We start from the raw sequence: 25525 nt of genomic DNA on the forward strand, positions 1-25525 counted from the left end.
TTTTCTCTTGCTCATATTCTCTCATTTTTACATACTACACTTACACCTTTATTGCATAATATATGCATCCAGTGAATCATAAATTGCCTCTTTACAAAGTGTCTGGAGGCTTGCAAGCACACAATTTCTTGGCTCATAAAGCTGTAAATCTTTCTTATCTGCATAATAAATCATCTAGTACAATTTTTACTAATTTTCTGTAATGTCTGCTTACGTTGACTTTAAACAGAAGACAAAAATCATTTTAAACTTTTTTTTTCAGTGAAGATAAAATGATAATTAGAAAAACCTATCAAATGTTAACCCAAATGTTTACCTCCCTCGATCTGATAGTATAGGCTTAAGTTACAATAATATAGCCAAAAATCTCACATGCTAACACATCTCTGACATCCAAAAACCTCTGCATTGATTACATTTTAATGCGTGTGAAAAGTACACCAGCTGCCTAGCATTGATAATACATATAACTATTCACGACTACTCCTTTTCTCTGCAGATATTTTTTACCCTTACATTATAGCTTTCATAGCAGAAATAATTTATCACAAATGCACAATAAATCACACAGCACTAAAGAAAAACATTCTATCAATAGTCTCCAACCAGACAGCTGTGCACTGCTTTTACATATTTTCATTTTTCTGTCAGACTGACTTGCAAGACTAGGTTCCACTATACAGTTCATTTTGTTTTGTTCTTCATTTTGTGTACAGCTGCAAAGACACCAACTGCTATTAAATCTCTCAGACCAACCTTGATTTGTTTGAGCATCATGATTTTCTGTCCTACAGACCATAAAGATTAGTTGGTCACGATAAAAATGTGTATAGTAATATTGCATTTTTAAATTATATAAATTATGCAGTCTCCTTAAAAAATGACTTAATATAATGTCAATAAGTACAATATGAAAATCCCTGACACACCATGTTGTGCAGATATATATATATTGTATCTGAATGAAATACATATGGTCTAGCACACATTTTAGGCAAAAAGGGTATTAAAGGCTGAATGATCACAATTGTTCATTGACTTTCGATCCAATCATTAACATTTAAATATTAAAGTATCCATGTCACATGGACAGACGACAAATTCCTGATGCTGGCAGGAAAGTGTGACTAGTAATTATATGATATTACATGAAGTTCGCTTTTTTCTTTTTAGAGGTTAGAAATTAATAAGAGAGAAAAAAAAAAAAAAGAAAACTATGGCAATGATCATAGCTGAATCACATGCACACACACACTGCACTTATAGCTCATTTGTTATGCATGTCATGAAGTACATGGTAATACAATAGTACATTACCACTATATATCTTCTGCAAAAACAAAGTATTACTTTGATCATTGCCCGATCCTACCTCAACAGTTTTGATTTGATCACATGTAAATATCATATGGCTTTCAAATAAAAAGAAAACAAAAACAAAAGTTTTACTTTTCTGTATTCTCCACTGGATTCCTGTCCAGGCTCATAAAGAATATAAACTTGCTATAGTTTGCTCCTAGTTCTTTGCAGGTTCTGCTCTTTTTTCTCCAACTTTCGAACTCATTATGCTCCAAGCCGGCATCTCCGTACTTCTGCATAGATTCCCCTCCTTTCTGGCATTCAACATCCTCTAGCTGGAGTGTTCTCCCTTATGTGATATGCCATCAGCAGACAAAAAAGTCTTAAATGAGCCCTTAAAACACACTTGTTCAAGAAACATATGGAGTATAGGCCACATGTTTTCCAGTTTTAATTATATATTAATTCAGATTTACACTGTCCTTTATGACATGTGAAGTTCTAGCAACACAGTTCTCACAGTGTAATTAATATCCTCCCATAGTTCATATGTTTATTTGTTCTTCTGTCCCTTATATGTTGCCCATGTCTCATTCTTGTTCTTAAGTGCTAGGAGCATGCTCCTTAGAAGTGTGCTATAAAAATGTTTCATTTACAATAATAATAATGGGTATTTTTAATGAGCAGCATCACGACCAATATAGATCGTGCTCGCTCCGCAGACCAGTAATGATATTATGACTAGGTGGATGGTTAAGTGACTCATGTATTTTATGACAACTGCCAATATAAAAAAAAAATTTAAACATTTCAGGAAACATAAGCTGCATGTGACGTGCCTTCCGTAATGGATTTCACAAACAGAGGGTACATAAATACAAGTGCTTTTACCCTGCAAACATGTTTAAAGAGCATGTTACAGCTCCTATAAATATACTGATCAAACATTTATATTTTCTAGTTGAGATACCATGGCTGTTTACAAAATCAGTCAAACTACAGTTTCAGTAATATGACAGCACACAAAGCACATTTAAATATCCTTGGAAATCAACGAGCCTCAGTAACTTCTTCTTCTTCCTATTTACCCACACTGGAGCATAGGGCCGCAACCACACTCCGACATCGGACCCGGTTAAACTTGGCATCCCTTTCCAGTTGGGACAGCCTCAGTAACTATCATGAAAATACAACTACTGTAAATTAAAGTGAAGATTGTGTACTTTACTCTGGTCATGCCTTTTGAGAAAATATTGGGTTAATCACATACTTTTTTTTTTGTAAGATTATTTAAAATCCTTAATTGTTCATTTATCTATTGGACCATTTTAACAGCAATATGATGAAATGTTTTGTTTCATTTTTAAGGCACCCAATTAAATCAATACCTTTATAGGACTAGAGAGGTGCAAAATTGTGTTTCAAATGATTGGGTACATTTCAGTGCAAGATACTTATTCTCCTAATCTGCAAATAGCCGCAAATAACACAGACTTCAGGATAGGGGATGGATATATTTACAATGTGAAGGCTTTAGAGCTGGCACATGGTAATACTTGCATGCAGATATATTGAGAACTTAAGAGGGCTATCCTTCCCGATTTGGGGAAACATCTTAAGCTGAACTTTACCCAGTCATTAGAAAAATATTTGCACTAGTCCTTAAACAAAAAGAAAAAAAAATCAATATTAAATTTAATAATGATTTGAACACAGCCTGGTCAAAATGTTGTAAAGCTCAGACACTATCCCATGCAAAATAATGCTTAAATATAAAAAAGTACACGCAGAGGGTGTCTCTTTCTCTTGCTATCTCTTCTCCAACCTTCCCGATATTTATTGTCTCTAAAACTGTGTGCCAAGAGCCAAAAGTGCTTTGACTTTAATCTCCATATAAATTTTGACTGCATAGTGCATATTTGACTCAATATCTCCATATTGACTGCAGTAGGTAGAATGTGTTGGAAAAATGTGGAACATGAACAAGTCAAACAGCTGACAACAGGTTAGCATTCTCAAAGTAATCTTCACTCCAAGGAGCTATACTAATTATTCCCAGAAATGCACGTGTGCACGCACACACACACACATATATTTCAATATGAAGCACTAGTGCATGGTTAGCACATGGAATCTAGAAAAATTAATTACATTTTTACGACAAAGGAGTACATGGCCCCTGAATTAATTTTCAAACCTAGTTACCTGTGTCAAAAGCCTCTTGCATTCACTGAAAGCTGTTTTGTTGCTGAACACATTAAAAAAAATAACAGTAACACAGGAACCTGGCAAAAGAAAATCCCATCACTGTTCTTTTGTAATTTGATGGATCTCATAATCAATTTTCTGTCTAGCTTCCTGGCGGAAACCAAGAACAATAAAGAAGTTGATGATAAGTCCCAGCAGAACAGCTCCATAGGTGTTGTAGAAGGTCGGGGGTTCTCCAGCATAAAGTTCTTTTTCATCTGTGATGATATCTTGGTACACAGCATCCAGCTGTTTGTAGGAGGTCATAAGAATGCATAAATGGAAAATCTGATGACTATGTCCTATGAAGTCAAACAGTCCAGGGAAAAATCGCTGAGGAATGTCCGAGCCGAAAAAAAACCCACCCAGCACAAACCAAAGCATCTGTTCCAGGTGGTCTGTGAGGCTTGGTTCCCAGAATGAAAACCAGATGCAGAGGTAGATCTTGTGCCTGTTGAAATATTAATAGAAATTGCTTTTCATACTTAAAAATTGCATACGATCTTCATTTTTAAGATTATTAGGCTATAATCATAAGATTCTGTTATGTTTATTCTCAGAAAATATTTTTCATCATATGTATTTCACTAAATATGCTTTCCTTCAACCACACAAAGCTCTACTTAGATATCTGAGTGTGTGTGCAAGATATGCATGAATATCTTCGATGTTTGAGGGAAGCATGTTTAGTCCATTTTTAGATATATATACACAATAGATATATATGCATGCATGCATGAGTTTATGTGAATAACATTATTTCCCCCACCTAATCATTTCTCCCTCAACAAAATACTTGTGAAAGTTTTCCAGAGTTATGGTAAAGATTGCCAGAATACATAAACACAGATCTATAATTTGTTTCCTTAACGGCTACTTTCACTTTCTAAAATAACCCCAAAGAATAAAAAAAAAAAAAAAAAAAGAACTCACAAAATTGGAAAAATAAGCCAGCCGTAGATCGAAAGCACAGATCCTATTTGCCACAAACGTCGTGTGAAGGGGTATGGCCGGGTATATCGTGTCTTAGAGATGGAACAGCATGCGCACACAAGAGAGCTTAGTAGAATACCCATGGGAGCAGCAAATCGGTGTGGAAAACACCCAAACATGTCTTCATGAAGACAATACCAATAGTGGATGATGCCACTTCCTAACCCATACAGTCCGATGCCTGCATAGTCAATCATGAAGCAGGTGTAATGCACCATCTCGGATTTGTTGGAAAAGCAGTGAGCACCTGAACTACAAAGGTACAGTAGGACAATTGTGAGCAAACCTGCTCCTAGAGGCCACATGTAAGGGTCATGCAGCATGTCACGTTCTAGGGAGAAGTGCCAGATGCGAACTGTTACCATTATTAGGGCCAGTAGATGAGTCCAGCAGTTCATGCACTCATTATGCACCTGAAATAGACTGCATAAATAGTAGCACCATGGCTGACCTGTCTGACGAAACCCTGTTTCAACATGAGGCTCATGGAAAAGTTTTGGCACACTCATCCTGGGAAGGGTTGGAACCAAAACTGTAGGGAACCATTTGGACCTAACTGTGGTGCTTATTGAGCTGCTGGTGGAGTTATCATTGGTCATACAACCAGCAATGGTGGCCATTCTTTATAAATGAATTCTGTTGATCTCCAGGTATGTGGTGGTTCTAATTTTCTGAAATAAAAAAAAAAATTATGAACATATAAATAAACTTCAAAACCTGAGTTTTGTATCACGTACAATAAAACTGAACCCCCACTTGTTTTTTTTTTTAATTGAGAAGAAATTGTTCCTTTTATGGTAGTGTGCTTGACAGTTCTGCAAGCCAGAAAACTGTCTAAAAATGTCTAAAGGATGGTAGTACCAAAATGCAAGAAACATTTGACATTGAACCATTGTGCTTTAGGAATAGACCCATATTTAACACGGATGAAACACAAAGGACCAGCTTTATTAATCCCAATAGGCAGTTATAACTTGTGACATGCTCAGTTTTGAAAATAAAAAAATAACAGAACAAGTTCTAGTTACAAGGCAGGTGGTGCACTGTAGAAAAACATACACAAAAACAAATTTCCCTGCCAGGACATGTTCTGGTATGGACAAATAATCAAATTTTTTCTGACAATTTGCTGATTGCAGAAAGAAGCGAAGTCTTTTTACTTCACACCACTGATCTTAGAACAAACATGGACTATCCTGTTAAAAACAAACAACCAACTAACATACAAAGGAAAAAGATAAAAGGCTTTAGACAAATGACTGATAAAAATAGTTCATTGACAAACTGTTCAGTCTGCAAAAATGGTACACTGTTTGCTGACCAAATTTAACAATTTAGTTTTTATGTTCTATCTTTCGCTTCACGTATTTCTTGCTCCCTTCTTATCCTCCAAGTTTTTTTTATACTTTTTTGGTCTAAAACTTATGTTGACTTGTCCCAGTCATGATAAGCAAAGTTCTGAACATGTAAGTAACTATAAACAGTAGGTAAGAAAATGTCACCATGAACTTTAAATATTACTTTAAGAGTTTAGGTAAATACTTTTCATGCTAACAGGAGCTGTACATATCCCTGTTTACATATCATGTAGTTTCCCCATTTTTTTACTGTGCTATGTTCCTTCATTCACTCTACCTTTTCTATAGTTAAAGATAGACATATCATGTTAGTCTATTTAAATTTAATTCTATCATCATAATCAGCATTGGCATAATAACAGTATATACTCCACTGCCATCAACAAATACCAGCATTAAGTATTGCTAATAGGATTGCAAAAATAAATCATGGGGAAGAATAAACCAAAAATGTGCAGATAATTTGATAAAAAGGACAAAGTGAAGACTTACAGATAAATTTACTTAGAGACAGCAATAGCTTAGTGGTGTGGAGCTTGATAAACTTTCAACATGTAAGGTATTTGGCACCGTTTGTGTCTGTTACTATATTCTGTTGAACTATTTTTTTATCTGCGCATGGAAATGTAAAACAAATGAAAATTTTTTTAGAGAACTTACGGCTCAGAGGGACAGTAGGGATTTTTAAATCAGCAAAGGAAAAAAAAATGGAAAGAGTTCAGCACTGTAACTTCTAGTATATAAATATAAGTCAAACCCACATTTCTCGTTACATATTTCAAAACTTAAAAGAAATGTTTTCTTTTATTCCTTTAAAGTACTCTTTGATGAATTCTTTGTCTGCTAATCAGGGAAGTAAATTGTGGGAAATATCATTACAGGCATTTGCCATGAGATGTACTAGACACTTAACTACAGAATGCACTCAGGAAATAGCTCAACGGAGACCAAGGCATTTAAGGATATGTTGATGTGTATGAAACTATTCCAGTTATGACCTGCACATCCAGATGTGTGTGACCTACAAATTGCAGAATAACGTTATCTTTAACTCTCTGTTACACATGACTGAGTCAATTTTGACAATGAGGTAACACCTTGTTCCTTTAAAGCAAAGTCAGATAAAATGGTATGTGCTGTGAGAACAGTGAAATACCTTTAACTGAATTTAGAATGAAGGAACTATTGGCGACTTATCCCAAATCAGCATAGAGCAGCAAACAGAGTGACTGCCATGGCTCAAGTAAAGAATGACCCGGCTGATTTGCAAAGCCACCTTCTGCAAGAACTCAACTTTGCAGACTTAAAAGCCATTATAACAGACATGGAAGAGCTGCCACCTGAGATAAATGTAAGTGTGAAAATTTTTGTTGCCTACAATTTTAATGTAACTGCAAGAACATCTCATGAAAAATACTAAAATTAATGTTAATATTAATTTTATAATATAACCACCAATAAAGAACATAGAGAAGTTCAATTTTAAAGAATTAGGTAAAAATACAGTAAATGTATCTTCTATTCTGACCAAACAAAAAGTCCCAGCATGGCAACACTGAGTTTTAAGAAACATTGTGGTTGTTTGTTAATTAATATATGTCTGCAGCTATCCAAACAAAAATTAAGCCAAATGCATTTTCGTAATCATGTAACATTCAAATGTTTAAAATGTTTTTAAACAACAGATGAAAAAGATTTAGCATCTGTAAGATATTTTATCATGAACTAATCTGACTTGTAAAATGACATCTTTTTTTGTCTCTTTGCCAATTTATTGTTCTTTAACGATATTTAAATCTACCACTGTCTATCTTTCTGAAACTCTTGCAACAGCAACAGCAATGTCACATTAGCAGATGAGTTGAGATAAAAACCACCTAATATCTAATATTTTCTTGGCACATATAGTATCAGGGACAAGGTGGTTGTGGAGCTTGAAACTATAGAACTAGGACTCTTACAGAGTCTGTATTAGTCCCAAAGGAAGTCAAGATTCTGTTAAACAGTCAAGACACAGGACTATGATTAGTTTGTAATTTGTCTAAATGCTAGATACACTTCACTTCCTAAGACATTATAATTATATGCTAATATATTTTACCATCCTGTCAAGGATATGTTCGATCTGAGAATTTGCTTCAAGAGTGCTGGAGAAGGGGAGAAGTGATGGGGAGAAGCAAGTTGCTATTAAGAGATTCGCTGCAATCCTGTCATGCTAAATAGGTTTGTGTGCATGCGTACACACTCTAAGATAAAAGATTTACATGCATAGATCTATGCTATTGCTAGAAAGGCAAAAAAATATTCCTATTGATATGCTTGACAAACTGAAAATGATTCCCCCCCCCAAAAAAAAAGTCAGCAACTAAGTTTACATTTATATTTTCTGTGTAAAAAAAAATTGTTGTGGGAGAATTTAATTTGTATGTAATTTATAAAAGTTTGACCAAAAAAAAAAAAAAGAGGTCCCAATGTGCATTTCTCTTTGCACTGTCAGTGGAATGTGGCCCACTGTTCACTAACACATCTTTAGTTCTAATTTTTCTGCATTATAATAATAGGATTTATATAGTATAAGAGGATTGTAGTATAAGAGGATTTATGTTGGCAAGCTCAATGTGCTTTACAAGAGATAAGGGGCAGTCAGTCAGTAATGATTCTGTGACAGACTGGCATTACAATCAGACAAATATACACATGCACGCATATGTGCAGTGTACATTACCAGGAACATGAAAGAACACAGAGATAGGAATAAGGTGGGGGAAAGGAACAGTCAGGGTAGATTATAGTATTTCTGAGAGGGATAGGTTTGAAGTTTAGACCAGAAACCATGTACCGTCTTCATTGTACTGAAAAGCAGGGCATTCCAAATACTGGAGCCAAAGAAACAGAAATAGTGACAGCTAAACCTCTGAAATGTGAGACAGAAAACTTTTGTAGGCAAAGCGAGGCCATAAACATAGCTATAGAGCTAGCACAAGTTTAACTTCTATCTTCAATGAAATGTAAAAATGTGATTTCTTTATTGCTGTTTTTATCTGATAACATCACTGAACAATCATCACATTACTCAATGTGCACTAGGAATGGACAAAAAACTGCGATCTACAGCTTTTTCAAAACTTACTGTCAGCTTTTGTAACAGTTTTTACTTCATAATTTATACTTAAATTTTCTGCTCACTGCTTTGGTTATTATTTTTAAACAGACAGTTCAGGGGGGAAAGGCTTTAATGAACATATCACTAGATTCATGAGTGTCTCCGACTCCATGTAAATGCCCTTGAAAATTCTAAGAAGACATTTAGCACAGAAAACACTTAAGCAATTCCAGTTAAGTGTAGCTAGTTGACTAGATCAAACTCAAAAGGTTTCCTGCTGATTCTGAGCGAATACTACCTGTAACTGAAGCATATCATTGTCAGTTTCGCTTTCTTGTTTCTCCAAGCAAAACGTATCATGAGTGAAGCAGACGATTTATTAATCAGACATAAACCTACCAGGACACAGTTAAGCATTCACCTTGAAAAATTAAATACCTTCAATATTTTGGTAATAAATCTTCATTCTACTGGTGCTTGGCATGAAAGCATGTAGCTTAGACTCAAGATTCATTCATTTTTGCTGCTGCGGTTTGCCGCTCCCCTCCGATGTGCGGGTGGTGGAATAATGATTCGTTGAGAATCGAATGTTAAAAAATACACAAAAATGTGAATCGGAATCGTAACAAAACAAACTCCAGGTATTGAAGATACATGTTGATATCTCGTGTTAAAGAAAATACTACTAAAATATTTTTTATCTTCGGAAGTATTACTTCGAGACTTCTTATCGTCATTAAATTTGTTATGCAATGATGAGCTATAGTGATTAAAGGTGAGTGACTGTAATTACCAAAACATAGAAAAGTGCTAGTAACCTTTATATCTGGACATTTTTAAGATTTTAAATTATTTTTAGAACGATCAAGCAACTAATTTTGGTCCTACATTACAGTCCGACTACTTTTTGTGATATATTTCCATATGCAACTTCCCGTATATGATTTGTACATGTCGTTGAAAGGTAAGTCGCTAGATGGCGCTCTCCCATGTAAGGTAAATCTACCGAAAGTAAGCAAACTGTTGATAGCTAACATCCAACGCGATCGTGATGTGTGTGACTGCTTGAATTTCGTTACATTTTTATTATTCGATGAGCTTGTGGCACACCAAACGACCTTACTGTTCTGTTGGGCTGTACGTCTTCAATAGGAACAGTTAGATTGTCGAGGAAACGGACACTGAGCCCGAGGGTTTCATCGTTATAAACCAAATACTAAGGTATGCGGCTGATATATCGCTTTTAATATTATTACTACCTAAACATTTTTGTATATTCAAATTGGAATTATTTTTTCTAATTACTATTTTTGGCAACTGTTATAGATGCATGTGAACATTTCATTTACCAATGGTAATAATAACTCACCTGTGCTGTGTATCTTGACGGGAAGTGTTCTAGGATACACGATACCAGACCTGCTTTAACACCTGTAGTGGGTCATACCAAAAAAGTTGTTTTAGCTTATAGCTTGTTTAAAGCTTTCTAACCAAAACACTTTAACTGTTTGAAAAGCATCATTAAAGAAAAATGTCTTGTGATGACAAGGAGGGTATCTTTGCCGGTGTGCTCTATTGCTGAAGCTCAGAACACTTTATAAAATTATTTCATAAATAACAGTTTCGTTGTGTGTTTGTAAGAAAAAGGTACATTCATGATGGGAATTATAAGCTAGCCACTGTCAATGAATATGTTCCATCACTTCCTGAGTGAAATGTATGTTATATATATATATTTATATCTACAATGATAGATTAGAACATACAACAAACATAAGTTAGCTGGGTTTGGAAACCCACTAAATATTAAACTTAAAGAAATCTGGCAACAGGAAATCTCCAAATTATGGAACTTGGTATTTTCACAAAACCATCTTACCTGTGACATGTTGAATGGTATTTTAAAGTTATACCCATTTATTTTTTTAAAAACTAAATTATCTTTTAAGTATTAATTGAATAGAGGCTGGTCATCTCTGTCCTTTTAAGAGCAAACTATTGAGGATTGAATTATAGAGCATAGCGATGGAATTTCTCTATTCTTGTAGTTGATTGTGAGGAGAAGTGCTTCCACCTCATGGTGATTTTGCACTGTGGGGGTGATGGTAGTGGGGATGTCTGGTAAAAGGACCATGCTTCTGATAAGTAAATAGCTGAATCCAAACACTGAGTAGTGAAATTGTGATACCTAATATTAGTAACATTTATTTTGTACATTTGGTATGGTTGTACTGTAATAGGATTTTTTAAAATTTAAGTATATTCTTTATCATCATTCAAAATATTTGTAGAGAAGCAAAGAGAAATAAATAGCATGAAGATAGCTGCAAATAACCACTGTGGACGTGGACCTAATGTTAGAATGATAGACTGTAAGTGACAATGAGAACAACTCATGTCAGTAGAAAAGACTTAATTTAACATCAGTTACTTCCCTTTGCATAATCCTCTAGATGTTTTCTTGCATTCACTGTAAAGGAAATGGACCGGACCATTGTGGTTACAGATTCATTTTATTCCTTTGTAAGATTCCTTGATAGTATATATTCAAGGAGAGATTCACTAATGATGTTACTTGTAGTAGTGATGTTTAACCTGCTTCTACAAAAGATATAATTTTTGTGACAAGTCTGCGTGCAGTTCCTAAATAAACAGTTTGCTATAATACATAGATATTAAAAATACTAAATTTTAAAGTGTTCCAATAATAGCAGGATTTGTGACGTTGCCAACAAAATCTTAGTCAGCAGTTTTTTGAATGACTGGCAGACCTTCACACTTTTTGCTGGTTGATGTTAGTAATTTTATAAATCCAATCAGAGCAGTATCTTTTGGCTCTGTAGTAATGTTTCAAACAACTGTCATTTAACTTCAGAGAACATTAAATATACACTTGAGTGCAACATTTGTATCCAAATTAATAGCTTTAATTCATGACAAGTTATTAGTTTCCAAAATAGGAAAAAAAAACTATCCTTGAGTGGGGTGTTTTTAAGACAAATGGTGTTGAGAACTTGTTAGCAGGGCTTCTGCTTACGCAAAAAATTGCGTACAGTACGCATTAAAAGTTCGGAGGACCCCCTCAGTTTTCGTCAATGGGGTCCCCTCCAAAGCTGGGTGAAGAACAGGGACCCCTTAAAAATCTGAAGAAGGGGTCCCCGGGACCCCAAAGAATTTAGCCTTAGCAGAAGCCCTGCTTGTTAGTTTTGTGTAATTTATTACAGTTTATTTAAATACTTCAAAATGAAAATAACAACATTCACACTGTGGTTGAGCAAATATATTCTAAACTGTAATGATAATCAGCCTGCAAAGCCAGAACAGTGGTAACTTCATTGTCCTTATTTAAGGTCCAAAAAAAAAAAGTCAGTCTGTAAAGTGCTTGTTACTAATAAGGCAATTAACACTAGTTCATTGGTTCAGATCTCACTTTTTTATGTGTATTTTCTCTCCTGATGTGACATCTGTAAATAGTTTACAGGCTAAACAGTGATATAGCCTTGGCTGCTGACTTGGCATATCACTGTACAACTAAACAAGAAGAAATAGGCTCACACACATGTGCAACCGCTGTCACAGAAGCTATAGCCTTCTTGCTGTAGTCAGCGTAATGAAACATGCATGTCAAAAAAGTCTGTATTCTTATAACTGTTTCTTACAATCATATTTCTCCTTTTGTGCAGTTCTTTGACTTGATAAATATGTTCTCCTGTTTCTGCTACATATGCAGCAACAAAAACAATCATTTATTTTGAAATGTTGTAGCCACATCTAAGTGACTTATGCAAACCAAACCGAATAGTAAATTTCAGTGTAGTTTGCTTAGTGTTACTGTCAGGTATAAGGAGAGTTATTTTCCTGTCAGTTCACCAACCCAGGCAGCTCCTGATTCTACTTCAGTACTTGGTTGGTTGCTTCCATTCATCCAGCTGCTAAGAATTGTTAAAGAATATCCTAGGTGTTCACTCTTTCTGTTTTGCTTCTTTGGGTGTCCCTGCCAGGGAAAACAGATTCTGTTTTGTTTGGCACAGCAGGTCTTTGATCATTTATCCTGAGACTTCACCCTGTCTGCCAACCTTTCTACAAAGGCAAAGATGTGAACCAAAGGAGTGACTTTATACATCATTCAGCTTTGTGTTATTGCATGAAAAGGCAGAAGTGACTGTCGGGCATATTTCCCTTCATTCAAATTAAAAAGGAGAAGATACAAATCCAGATGTTCAGACGTCCTAAACAATTTTAGTAATGTCAGGGTTTTGGAACAGCAGGGAAGGTTAGAAATAGAAGCCAGAAAGGGCATCATGGCTTTCAGAATGGAATATGTGCCAAGGAGAGATAGCCAATGTTAATGTTACTGAATCACACAAAAAGAGCTGTGGAATGGGAGAGGAGGCAATATTATTTAGAAGATATACTGTACAGTGGTTTTTGAAAAAAAGACTCCCTAGAAAGTAGTGGGGTGGAATGTTCAAGGTTATAAGAGAATGTTACCCTTGCGACAATATTATCAACCTTCCAATTTGTATGTGTATTTTGGTGAGAAAGTACTACTTGTTTTTTCCTATCAGTTGTATTCCACATGCATAGCTTGGTAACGTGAAACATGGAGTGCCTGGCTTTGTGCTGGGATTGTGTGCTATAAAAGCAATCTTCTTTTTCTTCTTTATAAAGAACGAAAAAGTAGGGACAAAGGTAAAAGTTGAGCAGCATTGACTCACCATAAATGGAAGTGGCTCACTTTGGTTTTGAAAAAATATGTTAGAATGAATACTTGTGCTGCAAATATTTAGTGTTTTTACTTTAGAAACAAACTTACAAAAACACCAGAAGATGGAGCAGCATCTCTTTCCTGTCTGCAAAAATGATCACCTGTGTTACTGTGCACTTACATAGATAGGCTGCGGAAGTTAAAAGATACTAGAATGCTGCAGCCAAGTCATTTGCCTGATAAACTCCAACGATGTTGGTTGGCTCCAGCAGGAATAAGATTTTCTTGGAGAGCCTGCCATGAGACCCGTTTCCATGGTGACTGAAAGACCTTATCAGGATATTTTTATGAGTTGAGAGTAGAAGGAAACCTCCAGTTTGATCAAACCTTGCTTTTGAGAAGGAAGAGCTAGTGGCAATGACAAGTACAATATATAGGGACATGTTTCCACAGCCCTTGGTGGTTGTCAGACAGAGAGATGGACCTTATCCCCTACAGGTAGGATGGTTGTTAACTATTTCTATTTTTTTAAAGTCTTCTATATTTTGTTTTTTCCTAAGGAATTTACTTTGAAAAGGTTTATCATGAATACCAGGTTGCAATCTAATGTGACAAAAGATTTAAGAATAGTGCTAATCAGTTTGCAGTTAAATCAGGGCTTCTGCTAAGGCTAAATTCTTTGGGGTCCCGGGGACCCCTTCAGATTTTTAAGGGGTCCCTGTTCTTCACCCAGCTTTGGAGGGGACCCCATTGACGAAAACTGAAGGGGTCCTCCGAACTTTTAATGCGTACTGTACGCAATTTTTTGCGTAAGCAGAAGCCCTGCAGTTTATGTCCTGCAGATTTTTCTTTCATTCTCTCTCTTTGTACTGTCGTTAGTGTTGCATTAAGTTTTCTTCCCCATGTCCATTCCAGGAGGTGGGGGATTATCTTTCTTGAAGTTACACACAGTTGAACTGCACATGCTTTAGTGTCAGTTGTATTATTCAGGGAATGAGACACTGGATCTTGAGATCGTAAACAAACTGTCAGAAATGTTGAACTGGTGCATCATTTTAGCTAAGAGATATAACTTTTGATAAAAAACAACATATCTTCATGGCAACATTTTATATTTTATGTACATTAATATAATAAGTGAAAGGTGGCATTATAGACTTTAAATTACCGTCAGATCCGGCATTGACTTGTTGTCAGCAGTCGGGAGACATGGTGGTGTCACAGGAAACCCTGTGAAATGTTGACCCTGCCATTGTCGCTCGTTGCGCAACTGCACCATCCGCGCTGTTTTTTGTTTTTTTTCTCTGTTGCTAATGTGGAAAGGTACGGGGTTGGTGAGGGTGCTGAGATCAAGACACTCGCTTGAGAGTCGAAAGGTACATGAGAGAGAGAAAAAAAAACCTTTAAGGACACATCAGTTCACGACAGTTCTTGAGCCAAGCAGGCAGATGCGCGCGGTTTGTGTGTTCAGAAAACTGTGCATGCTGGGAACGATCGGCTCTTAACAGCGGTTCGATGAAAGGAGGGGGGCCGGGGCCCAACGGCGGTCCGTGTCGCCATGTCCCCTCATCGCTGGAGGTTACTCCAATGACTCCACCGGTCGCGCCGTCGTCCTCGCCACGTCATTGTCGCAAACCGTTGCGCGGGAGCCCTCGCAGTCGCCTGCCTCATCAGCGACAATAATCGGCAGAGAACAAAAGCACAGACGTCATGTAACGCCAGCGTGCTCCGGCCAATGGACCCCCAACAGAGCCCAGCCTGTCGTGGCCCACAGAGAGGCTCGTCGTTGGGGAGGGGGAGGAGAAGGGACTTTTCCTACGTGCTGTTAGCACAGTTAAAAGTTTTGTAGTTGCTTGGCGTAATAACTCCGATTTTCTCGTCCTGACTCACGCCTATGATATAAGTTGGGAAATGTCTCTGCTAGCTCCGGACTCGTCAACACTGCGGCCCGCTGTGGGCTATTCGCCGTTAGTCCCACACGGGAGGGATGCGGAGGACGTCGCTTCTCTCGTCGGTCCTCTCGTCGTCGTGCCAACTCCTTCCCTCGACGCCCTGTCCAGGAGGGGCGGGGGTTTGAATCGCCTGCAGCTTCTGCTGTTCTCGTCCCTCGAAAATCTTGAAACTGAGAACAGTGGACGATGCAACGGAGGTCCTGTACGGAACAATGGACAAAGCAGGAGACTAGCCGAGAGAGAAAAACAGGATTGGGAGTGTGACGGGGGTAAATTCGTGTGGCGTTGGAGCACCCAGGAGCGAGGCAGCAGTGGCTGTCATAGCTGTGGACATTTTTGCGGTGGCTGTCTGGATGTGCTGAGGATGCGAGGACGACACAAGCGGGCAACAGCGTACAGGTCCAGCCAGGTAACGTCAATGTTGTCCGTTTCCTGCTGGTGGTCATTCACTGCATCTTACAAAACGTCTCGCGATTAAAATAAGTAAAGACGTGGTGGTGGTCGATCATAGTAGCGTAGGTGTCATCCCTTAGCAAGAGAAACGACCTTTATGGCTGTGACGCGTGTACACCTCTACATTCGAACCTCTCCCCCAACAGTACCATTTAAAGGCGGTGGTCTCACAGTAAACAATTGCCTCCTAGTGAAGTATCAACTCCGATATATTCCCGGGACTTCGCCTGTCCCATCTTGCGTAGCCTCCCGGCTTCTTTCGTTACAGGAAACAAGTAGATGGAGTGTATACTGCAGCACTGGTACGAGGTAGCCAATAGTGTGTGATACGTAAACGACTGTTCACTTGCCTTTCACTGAAAGAATGCTTCCTCCCTCTCCCAAAGAAACAGGAAACGGGTATGAAACGAGATTTTGTAGAAATATCATGTAGACAACAAGGTATCATAGTCATTGGGTATGCGCCGCATATTTTCTAGTGGCAAGCCCGTCACCAGTTGTACTGATACTCAGATGGTATGTCACCGGGCAGTAAACATACCTCGCCAGTGATGAATGTTCACAACACACCCACACTCCAGTAGCTGTGTGTTCGGAAATAATGTCATTATCTTGCATGAGGTGTGGACGTGTGAAGAGCTTAAAAACACGTGCTTGCGATGTGCCTTTTTCCTTTTCTCTCTTCTTCTGCGTGCTCGTGTGTTATGTTGCTACTCTTGCTATACACAAACATGAAATTCCATCTCATCCCAATCTTTGCAGGAACCTCGACTCCACTAGCATAGATACTCACCCAACGCAACGACACTCGAACAACTGCCACACGATAAACGGTGAACGCAGAGACAACTACCGACTGGCGATTACCCCGAACAAAAGTGTCATCGTCAAAACTAGGCTCCATCAGGAGATAAGGGCGAGGACAGGAGGGCAGGATGTTGGAAACGTATGACAGGGCTATAGGACAGCCTCTGACACCTACTTTTGCATGCAGATCTGAAAGCCACGATGCATGGAGGACGGTTCTGTCCTTCGCCTTGGAGAATATACCGAGTATTTCGCGTGTTTTACAAGTATCGATAGATATTGACAAAATATACTCAGTATTTTACAGCGTTAGGCGCAACCGTTTATAAATTGCAAAAAAACGCCGACTACTCCTGTGCCAAATCCCACTCGAGCGCCGGAAAGTGGTTACATTAGCTGTGTCCCAGGCCGACTGCTACTCCTGCTGCTAGTTATTTGGCATTATTAAGCTGGTAATTAATAATCAAAGCCAAAGCATCTAAATAAATAGAAATTTACTTTGTGAAAATTAAAACACCATAACTAGCTTCACGAATGCTGGGAGATATTTTATGTGTGTTTGTTTACACGAAAAGATGTTTTAATGTGACGTAAGGCAAAAAGAAACAACTAACTTGGGTACTGAAGTCTTGTGTCTTATCTTAGAAACCTTCATATTTATCTATAATTTCGTACTTCACTCATCTGAACATCTAGGCACGCCGATCGTGCGGTTGTACGAGACACTTATTGGCAGTATACTACAAAGCAGTGTTACGCAAAATATATACGTTAGGAAAAAAAAAACCCAACAACAACCGAGACTGCATTCAGCAACACCACAGCAATGTCACCACATTTACGTTGTCAACAGCTGACATTTTCAGACATACCACTGATGACGGACATTTTTGCTTAGTCCTGATACACAATAATAAGCCGGCTATTGGGTGCACACCAGACTGACAGCAGTCCTTACACTTCGGCTTCTAAGTGAGCAGCGGTATTGTGAGTAAATTTCTCGAAAACCGTTCTTCTTTTTTGAAATGTTGAGTTCGAGGCGTTAATTAGTGCTTCAAATGAAGTTATGTCAGCACGTTTAGTTCTGGCATTCAAATATTAAAGCTGAAAATTTGCCAGTTCAACCCGCAGCTGACTGCAATTCGAGGAAATCAGCATATGACACTCCCTGTTGACATTGTGATAATGTTAACTGTCGTTTAATGGTATGATCTAGTAGTATGTTGCATGTAGAGGTAGGGTGGCAGCCTGAGGGTAATGGAAACTAGCGTTAGTGTTGAGAACATTAGCCAGACAGTATAAGCCGTCGGGGATATCTTCGATCCTCTGATGTAGTGAAACGGTGATAGCGAGATCGGGATGTAAGATTTTCGGTCACAGTCCACTAGTTCGATGTCGATGTAATACATAAGTTCACTACCGTGCTCCATGCAGAGACAACTTTTCCGCATACCCCTTTTCCAAAGCTTACATTTTTCTTACACCCAGGGTTTAACCACATAAGTATCGGGTACAGTGAGAAACCATTGTTGCTTGAGAAGCTCAAGCGCAGTGTAGTGGGACTGTAGCGCTGACAAGATGAGGTAGGTGCAGTCGGCGGCCCAACGACTTGCTGCGGAGGAAGTTTCCTGTTGCTCCCCAACTCCATCCCCCTCACCCCCGACTTTGACGTACCTACACGTGGGCCAGGGCGTAGCGGCTCTTGGCCTTATCCTGTCACGGCTATCAGCACCAGGCATGTGCTGCGCTTCCTTACCACGCGCACGGACATGACAGAGGTGCTGCCGCCTTGACGAGTGGATCCTTGGATAAGATTTCGCGTAAACGCCCGTGAACCCCATCCTGAAGGCGGCAGACGTGTGCCTGCAGTTTTTCTTCTTTTTAACCGTGGGATCGAGCGAAGCCTTGAAAGATACCTGCAGATGAGATGCGAGCTTAGACACGTGTCGACAGCAGCATACACGGAGTGCCGCAATAAACAAGCCAAGAATTATGCGTGCGTTTTGATATTCTGGGAGAAATGGCGGAAAGAAGGGGTGGCGGAAAAAACATCAAGGGTTGAATTGGGATATTGAAATAGAAACATGGACATTTCCTCGGGAGCAAATATCTGAGTTACTTTTATTGATGAGCTCTGGGGTAAGTGTGATGTTGAGAGCTAAGAGTTTTATGTGTCTATCGTGCCGTACATTTAAATTGCACCGAGAAGAAATAGCTGGCAAAATGACCAGATGCCTTGTGTGGAAGATGCTAGAAAGATAGATGGGGAGAGGAGAACGAGTATTTCTTATTTAACTCATGTTTATTTAATCCTTTAAGCGAGTCAGTTAAACACTTAAGACCAGATTCCACTTAAAAATAAGATATGTTAAGTCACTATTTATAAAATTAAACTTCCTTCTCAAATTCATTTCAGCTATCGTGGACTGACATGACTGATATATTTTCTTAACAGTTTATTATTTTATTAGAGTGACTAAATGCTGAAAGTAATCATATATGTTTTCTGTATATGACTTCATATGCCTGTTTTAGCCTTTTATATTAGGTATCATTTACTCTGATTTCATAATGTCTCCTATCTGTGATGCGCTAATCGCTACCTGCTTCATATTTGCCTTTTACTTGTTCTAACACTTCTAATCTTGTGCTGTTATTTGATATGTTCCTTATTATTTTTTCGATGAAGTTGTTATTAAAATACCCGCTTATAAGGTAAAGTTTTCTTTTTTGGTGGCCACATACTATAAACTCGTACTTTTTGTGGCACTCCCTCTGCTGTAAAATTAAGAAAACGTGAGGTGATAGTTTTTTTTAAAAATCACATAAAAACTGATGTTTGCTCTCTTTCATTTTTATCACTCTTTCTCTCGCTCTCACGCAGACACGGAGCATGCACACTGTGCTAGTCTCATTTGTAGTCTTATGAACGACAACTTGGCAGATCAGAAGACGCTTGCAGCTGTTTACCTCCCTTAGATTTCTTGTCGCCCCAAGCAAGCAGTGGGACCACCATTTACATAAATAAAGGTCAGAAAACGTTAGGACGATAGGAAGTGCACTGTTATATAAGAAAATCGGCTTATGCTCAGATACTGCGGTCAGGTTCAGAGTAACTCGGTCAAACACTAGTTTAGCTCTGGTTGAACACGACTGGCTCGGTAACTTCTGGGCCTGCTCTTTTGTTTTGACCCCTCTTGTCTCTCCTACGCCTTCGCTCTCACCACGAACCTATCGCGCGTGTGTTTAGAGAGAAAGGTGAACGTGGACACCGCAATGTGCGGACTTAAATTGTGTATCAGTTTATGATCGGATGATCATGGCAGTCTCATACAAAGTATTGAGGGTATATTTATACACATTTCAGAAACTGGTCAGTTTTGCTTGGTACATGGCACCTGTTTACAAGGTTAGATCACCTCGATTTGATATAATGTGAGTTGCTGGCGCGGCGTAAACCATCAGCAGCCTACCAACTTTGGACAGAGCGACAGCTCCCAGTGTGAGTTATAACAGGTTGAGGTAAAGGAGTGATTAGCGCAGGCGATGTGAAGGAACGGGGTGGTGCTGGAAAGGGAGTCCCAGTGCATTTTTGCTAGCGGTAGCTACAAAGTAGGAACCTACCATGTGCATGTAAAGGTCAAATAGGCAGCGAACGGCACAGCCCAGTAGCCGCTAAAAACACTGGTGCAAAGGTCAGCAAACCATCATCGTGGATGCTTTTCACATCATTCTTACCCCCTCCCCCGTTTAGGGCAGGCCGGGCCAGCTCTGGAGTCACAAGAATCATGCTCCAGGCTTATAGGTTATGGAATTTTGTCATTTGTCTCGATCGTGTTTTTTTTTTGTTTTTGTTTTTGTAAAGCAGTTTGGCAAAGCGAGGAGGAGGGTCCAGAGTTGGCGATGTAATCGGGATTCGAGTGCAGACCGCAGACCGGTTATTTGCATGGCTGCCGTTGATCGTTGTTTTCGCTAGACTCAGGTTCAATTACAATATTCACATTGTGATGGGCCCTCGAGGGGCTGTCAGTTTGGGACGCAGTATTTTATTTATTTCACAGCGGATTTGTTACCGTGCTCATAACAAACGTAATTTAAAAATCCCCGCCGCTACCGCCCTGCCTGTACAACAACAGACAGTAGCATAGAGAGACCATGTGGTTGGTGGGGAGGGAATTACGCAGGTGCTTTGTATACATTCGTTCGTAGTTTCTTCTCATGAGTATGAATTGGTTTGTTCGTGTTTTGCTTTTCTTGGTGGGGGTGGGGGCAGCTTTTTGTGTTTAAGACTTGAAGAGGGTAACATAAGATTCTATAGCTCAGAACACACAAGACGTTTTAAAGAATGCAGTGAAACTATTCATACTTCAACCGTGCATGTTTACTGGTGTTGAGATCCTTTTACGCTCGATCGAGGGGGGTGGGGTGCGAACGCGGGTAGTGTAGATAGCAGTGGGGCTGCGCTGGCATGATGTCCGTGAACGCTGTGCCGGGGAAATGGCCAGAGGCAGGGAGATGAGCCCCACGTTTGCTAGCGGCGTGGAAGAAAGGTATCTTTATCTGAGGAAGGCCAAATCGTGAGTCACTAAAGGAGGGCCCGATAGCGCCAGCGATGTAGACGTACAGAGGCCATCGCACAATCTGCTTGGGGGGCGGCCAGAACCTACTTCACCATGTCGTTTCATACGCCCTCTGCATGTGCGCGCTTCCCACTCTCTCGTGCGCACGCACGCGCGCACACACACACACACGGACTTGAAGAGGCGACGCTGGCTCTGGCATCATCAGTGCTTGGTTTGGCATTTGCGGCAGAAGCTGTTTGTGTTTTGTACTGGTAAAAGCCGCACTCGCATCCCCGTCCCAAAAACACACTCATCCACTTCGTCTCATGGGTATCAAGTTACAGAGATCTTGAGCAAAGTACGTCCGAAAGGGAAATTTCATCGAAATGGTTCTCATACGGTGCACTTTCTTAATTTGTTTTATTTTTCGCAGCTTCACTTTCCCTCGCACTCAGTCACTCTATCTGTTTTTAATGGAGAAACAGCTACTTGTCATTCCATCTCGCATGCTCGATTTTATATTCTCTTCTGCTTTGTCGGTACTTTGCTAGCGTGACGAACCTAACGAGACGACCATTTGCCATTGCTGGCTTCACTCTTTGAGTGGATACCATTGTCCACGCTACGAACGACATTCACCTACATCTTTTCCGCTCCAGGCATTAATTGAAATGTCGCAGTACTTTTAATTGTTTACCCGGTTATATGATATTGGACATTTTTTATTTATTGGGGACACATTTATATCGTGCAGTGTTGACATAAATGGCTGTTAGCATTAATTCTGCCTTGCCCTGAAAGTCGAGTAAATACAGAGGGCGCCGTGACCCAGCGTAGGGTTTTGCGACTGAATACAGCGAAAGCGAAATTTGAGTGAAGCGGAAATGGCACCCGTTTCACTCATTGAATCATCTAAAGTGGGACTAATAGTACTCGTTATTAATTCATTTATGATAAATATGATAAATTGCGCCTTTAACAGACGTAGTGCTGTTTAACCGAGCCCGCGCAGGAGAATCCGTAGTGTGTGGGTTTACTAGAAATATAAATTTTACTTTAACATGTGTGGCATTACATTGAAAGGTTTTGTGCGTTGAGGTACGCCATCAGAAAACAACAACCATAGCACTGCCTTCTCCGACCCGAAGGTAAGTTTTTACTACGTGGGGACTAGATCTTGACACTGTTGCGTACTCGGCACCATTTATGTGTATATACCTATCTTCAGGGTCATTTTGTCCAGTCAGGCTTTTTAGCAGCTATTGGTGATGGTAATGCCGGTGGTGGTGGTGGTGGTGGTGGTGACTGATGTTTATTCATCAGCCAGTTGTACATTTATTTGTGAAATTTTGCTTTTGGGTGAAAGACGAGCCGTGTAATCGAGGCCCGATGGTGTCTGTAGAAGCAGATAACCCTGCACGCGCACCTTGTTAGGCGCACACCGCCCCATCTCGTGCAGGTCCACAGCGCAGCGTCTGCACCCATTGCCTGGCTGCTTGCTCACCACAATACAGACTGCATAAGGGCGCTGGCGTGGTGACCTGTGGCAAGTGGTACTGATTCGTGCAGACCCTATTGTGTTAATAGTCCACTCTGCAAAAGGCTGTGCTTTTTAAAAAAAAATTCATTTGCTTACAGAAAATAGAGAAAATTCCAATGGGGTTTAATAGTTGGGGCGTGGTGGGTGAAATGTGTTCTGCAAATCAAGGGTGTGAAAAACACGAGCTGCATCCAGTGTGTCCACGCTTGGACGAACGTTAATTGTAAAAAGTTTGCGTAGTTTGATGGGCTTCATTGAACAACAACAACAACAACAACAACAACAACAACAACAACAACAAAAGTAAATAGTCGAAGAGCTGTTTTGTGAGTTGCTTTGAAAATGTGAGAACATGTACACCTTGCGCACTCTCAGCTACGCGCTGTACAGACGTGCAGGTGAGAAAAGTGGAGCATCGCATGTTGGCAGAGGGTAAACTGTGAACCACCGTTTGTCTTCGGTAGCCACCAGACGCTGGCACCTGTTAACCGCATCTCCCCCGCAGTTCCCAGTCCCCCTGCTGCAACTCTTCACTCAGACCCCAACCTGCTATCTTCAATTCCTATGGCGAAGCACGGCCAGTGCTGGCTTCAGCCGGCGTGCATAGAAAACAAAAGCGTTTAGAACCAAGCAGTTACGTAAATTGTTACAGCCCACCTCCCTCACGTGGCGACCGTTGACGTAATAATCTGCGGGGGCCATGAAAACAACGGTCGATACGTTTCTGGCGTAACGTCCATTTTGGATCAGCAGGCACATTTCCGGAGAGTTATCGCACTTCCCTCATGGTGGACGCCGCTAGGTTATTGATTACAGTGACGCGTGTCACGTGCTGGAGGGTGGAGAATGTTTCCATAGGGAGTCGTCAAGACCCTTCAGGTGGCGCCTTCCAGGTCCCGCTGCCCCTTTGTCACCTCACCATTCCAGCCTCGCCAAGGGGATCTTATATTGGGGGACAGCTGCTGCCATTGTGTCGCCATATTTAGCGAAGAAAAGAGAAAGTTAAAATCGAAGAGGCCACCGCTTCCGACCGCCCCACCCTTTCCTTCCCCTTTGGTGGACGAGTAGATGTGTTTTCATTTCCTTTCGTCTTTTGACGTTTTTATTACCAGATTAGCTTGAAACTAATGCCACCAGAATGGCGCGTCACGTCTGGCTGTAATTATATCAAGCCGCTATCGAGTCTGAATGCCGGTCAGGTTATATCCGTTTCCGGATGCTCCTTGCTTGTTGCCCAGCATGCTGTTGTTTTGCGCGTCCGAAACTTGCGGCAACTGCTGTGTATTTGAAGACTGAGGATGCCGTCGGGCTTCACATATGAAGGTGGTGGTGGCCGCCTTTCTCTTGCGTTGGCGTTGCGTGTGCAAGTGGATGCCCGCGTGCGTGCTTAAATGTGTGCATTTAGGGAAGGAAGAACCCAAAAGCTTAATCGCATTGTAGAGTCCGCTAAAAGTTAAAAAAAAAAACCCATAAGAATGATGATAATGCTGGTCCCGCCCCTACCATGTTGTGTTGACCTGCTTTTACGGTGATTTGAGCGAGAGAATGCAAATGATAGAGGTTTTTGCTGGACCTCAACTCCCACCCCCACTTTGTCGACAGGAACCTCGTGCCGTTTGGTGTAGTAGGAAATGTAGACCAACCATAAGCCAAGTAGCTGCTGTGTGGTGCCCCCCTTCCTCTCATTTTCTCAAACTACCCCACCCGCCTCTTTCAGTCTGGTATAATTTTGGTGAGGGACCTGTTGGTCGACCCGTGGTGTGCAAGCCTGGCCATAAAATCAACGAACGCCTTGATGAGATGCTTCCTGCAAGTGGCTATCGTGCCGTGAGGTCACGCAACATCCTTCCCTGACCATAGTCCACAGACGAAAACGTGAGGGGCGGGAGGGATACCATCAAGAGGACACCGTTAAGACTGTGGCAGGGACTTGGACCACTACGATTGTCCGAGTGATCGAGGTGGTTGTTGTTGGTGGTTCATTTATTGACTGTATAATTTGATTTGTGTACTTCATTCTGTTGGCGACCTCCGTCTTTTAGGCTGTTTGATGTGGAAGTTCAAAAGCATGCCCATTGCAACCACATTCCCCTTCCTTCATATTCTTTACCTACAGCTAATGTTCTCAGCGGCTTCATATTCTTTACCTACAGCTAATGCTCTCAGCGGCTTCATATTCTTTACCTACTGCTTACTGCTAATGTTCTCAGCTGTTGTTGTTAAGGCGTTGAGTCAGCGTCAGCTTCTGGCTGGGGTGGGGCCGATGGTTAATGAGCGATGGGCAATGGTTAATGAGCGTAGAAAACGTCAGGCGATATCGGATGCAGGTGGGTGGTGGTGGTGGTGGTGGTGGTGGTGGTGGTGGGATTTCTTCTCCCACCTTATTCCACCCCCCCCTCCTCGAGTTAGCGAAAGTGCAGCTGGCAGTCTTTGACGAGCAGACGATGTTTTTCTTCGTTTGGAATCGTTAAGAACTCGACCACATCAGTCAGCGACCAACTAG

At 40.3% G+C, this 25525-nt stretch overlaps 2 protein-coding genes across 14 annotated transcripts in view; one reads left to right on the plus strand and one right to left on the minus strand.

The window, feature by feature from the left end:
* Positions 1-239: 239 nt before the first annotated feature.
* On the minus strand, positions 240-15013 carry LOC112573830 (membrane progestin receptor beta-like). Of its 2 annotated transcripts, XM_025254466.1 has the most exons (4): positions 14877-15013; positions 10370-10431; positions 4480-5210; positions 240-3997 (listed from the first exon to the last, which is right to left on the minus strand). In XM_025254466.1, exons 3-4 carry the CDS (start codon positions 5157-5159, stop codon positions 3604-3606), a joined length of 1074 nt encoding a protein of 357 aa, XP_025110251.1. In that variant the 5' UTR covers positions 5160-5210; positions 10370-10431; positions 14877-15013; the 3' UTR covers positions 240-3603. The 2 variants fall into 2 exon arrangements, with proteins under 2 accessions (XP_025110251.1, XP_025110250.1); XM_025254465.1 differs by lacking the exons at positions 10370-10431; positions 14877-15013 and adding an exon at positions 9439-9609.
* The window catches only part of LOC112573819 (focal adhesion kinase 1-like), a 73182-nt gene continuing 54524 nt past the window's right edge, over positions 6868-25525 (plus strand). For 9 of the 12 annotated variants that reach the window (XM_025254426.1, XM_025254432.1, XM_025254425.1 and 6 more), the window contains exon 1: positions 15486-16069. In XM_025254426.1, the coding sequence (XP_025110211.1) occupies positions 15620-16069 (450 nt within the window). In that variant the 5' untranslated portion in view covers positions 15486-15619. Of the gene's footprint in view, positions 7249-9973; positions 10222-14134; positions 14207-15485; positions 16070-25525 lie in introns of those variants that run through there. The other 3 variants (XM_025254436.1, XM_025254441.1, XM_025254438.1) reach the window with 3 other exon arrangements.

Source organism: Pomacea canaliculata, linkage group LG10 (genome assembly GCF_003073045.1).
Source record: "Pomacea canaliculata isolate SZHN2017 linkage group LG10, ASM307304v1, whole genome shotgun sequence".
NCBI classification, from domain to species: Eukaryota; Metazoa; Mollusca; class Gastropoda; order Architaenioglossa; family Ampullariidae; genus Pomacea; species Pomacea canaliculata.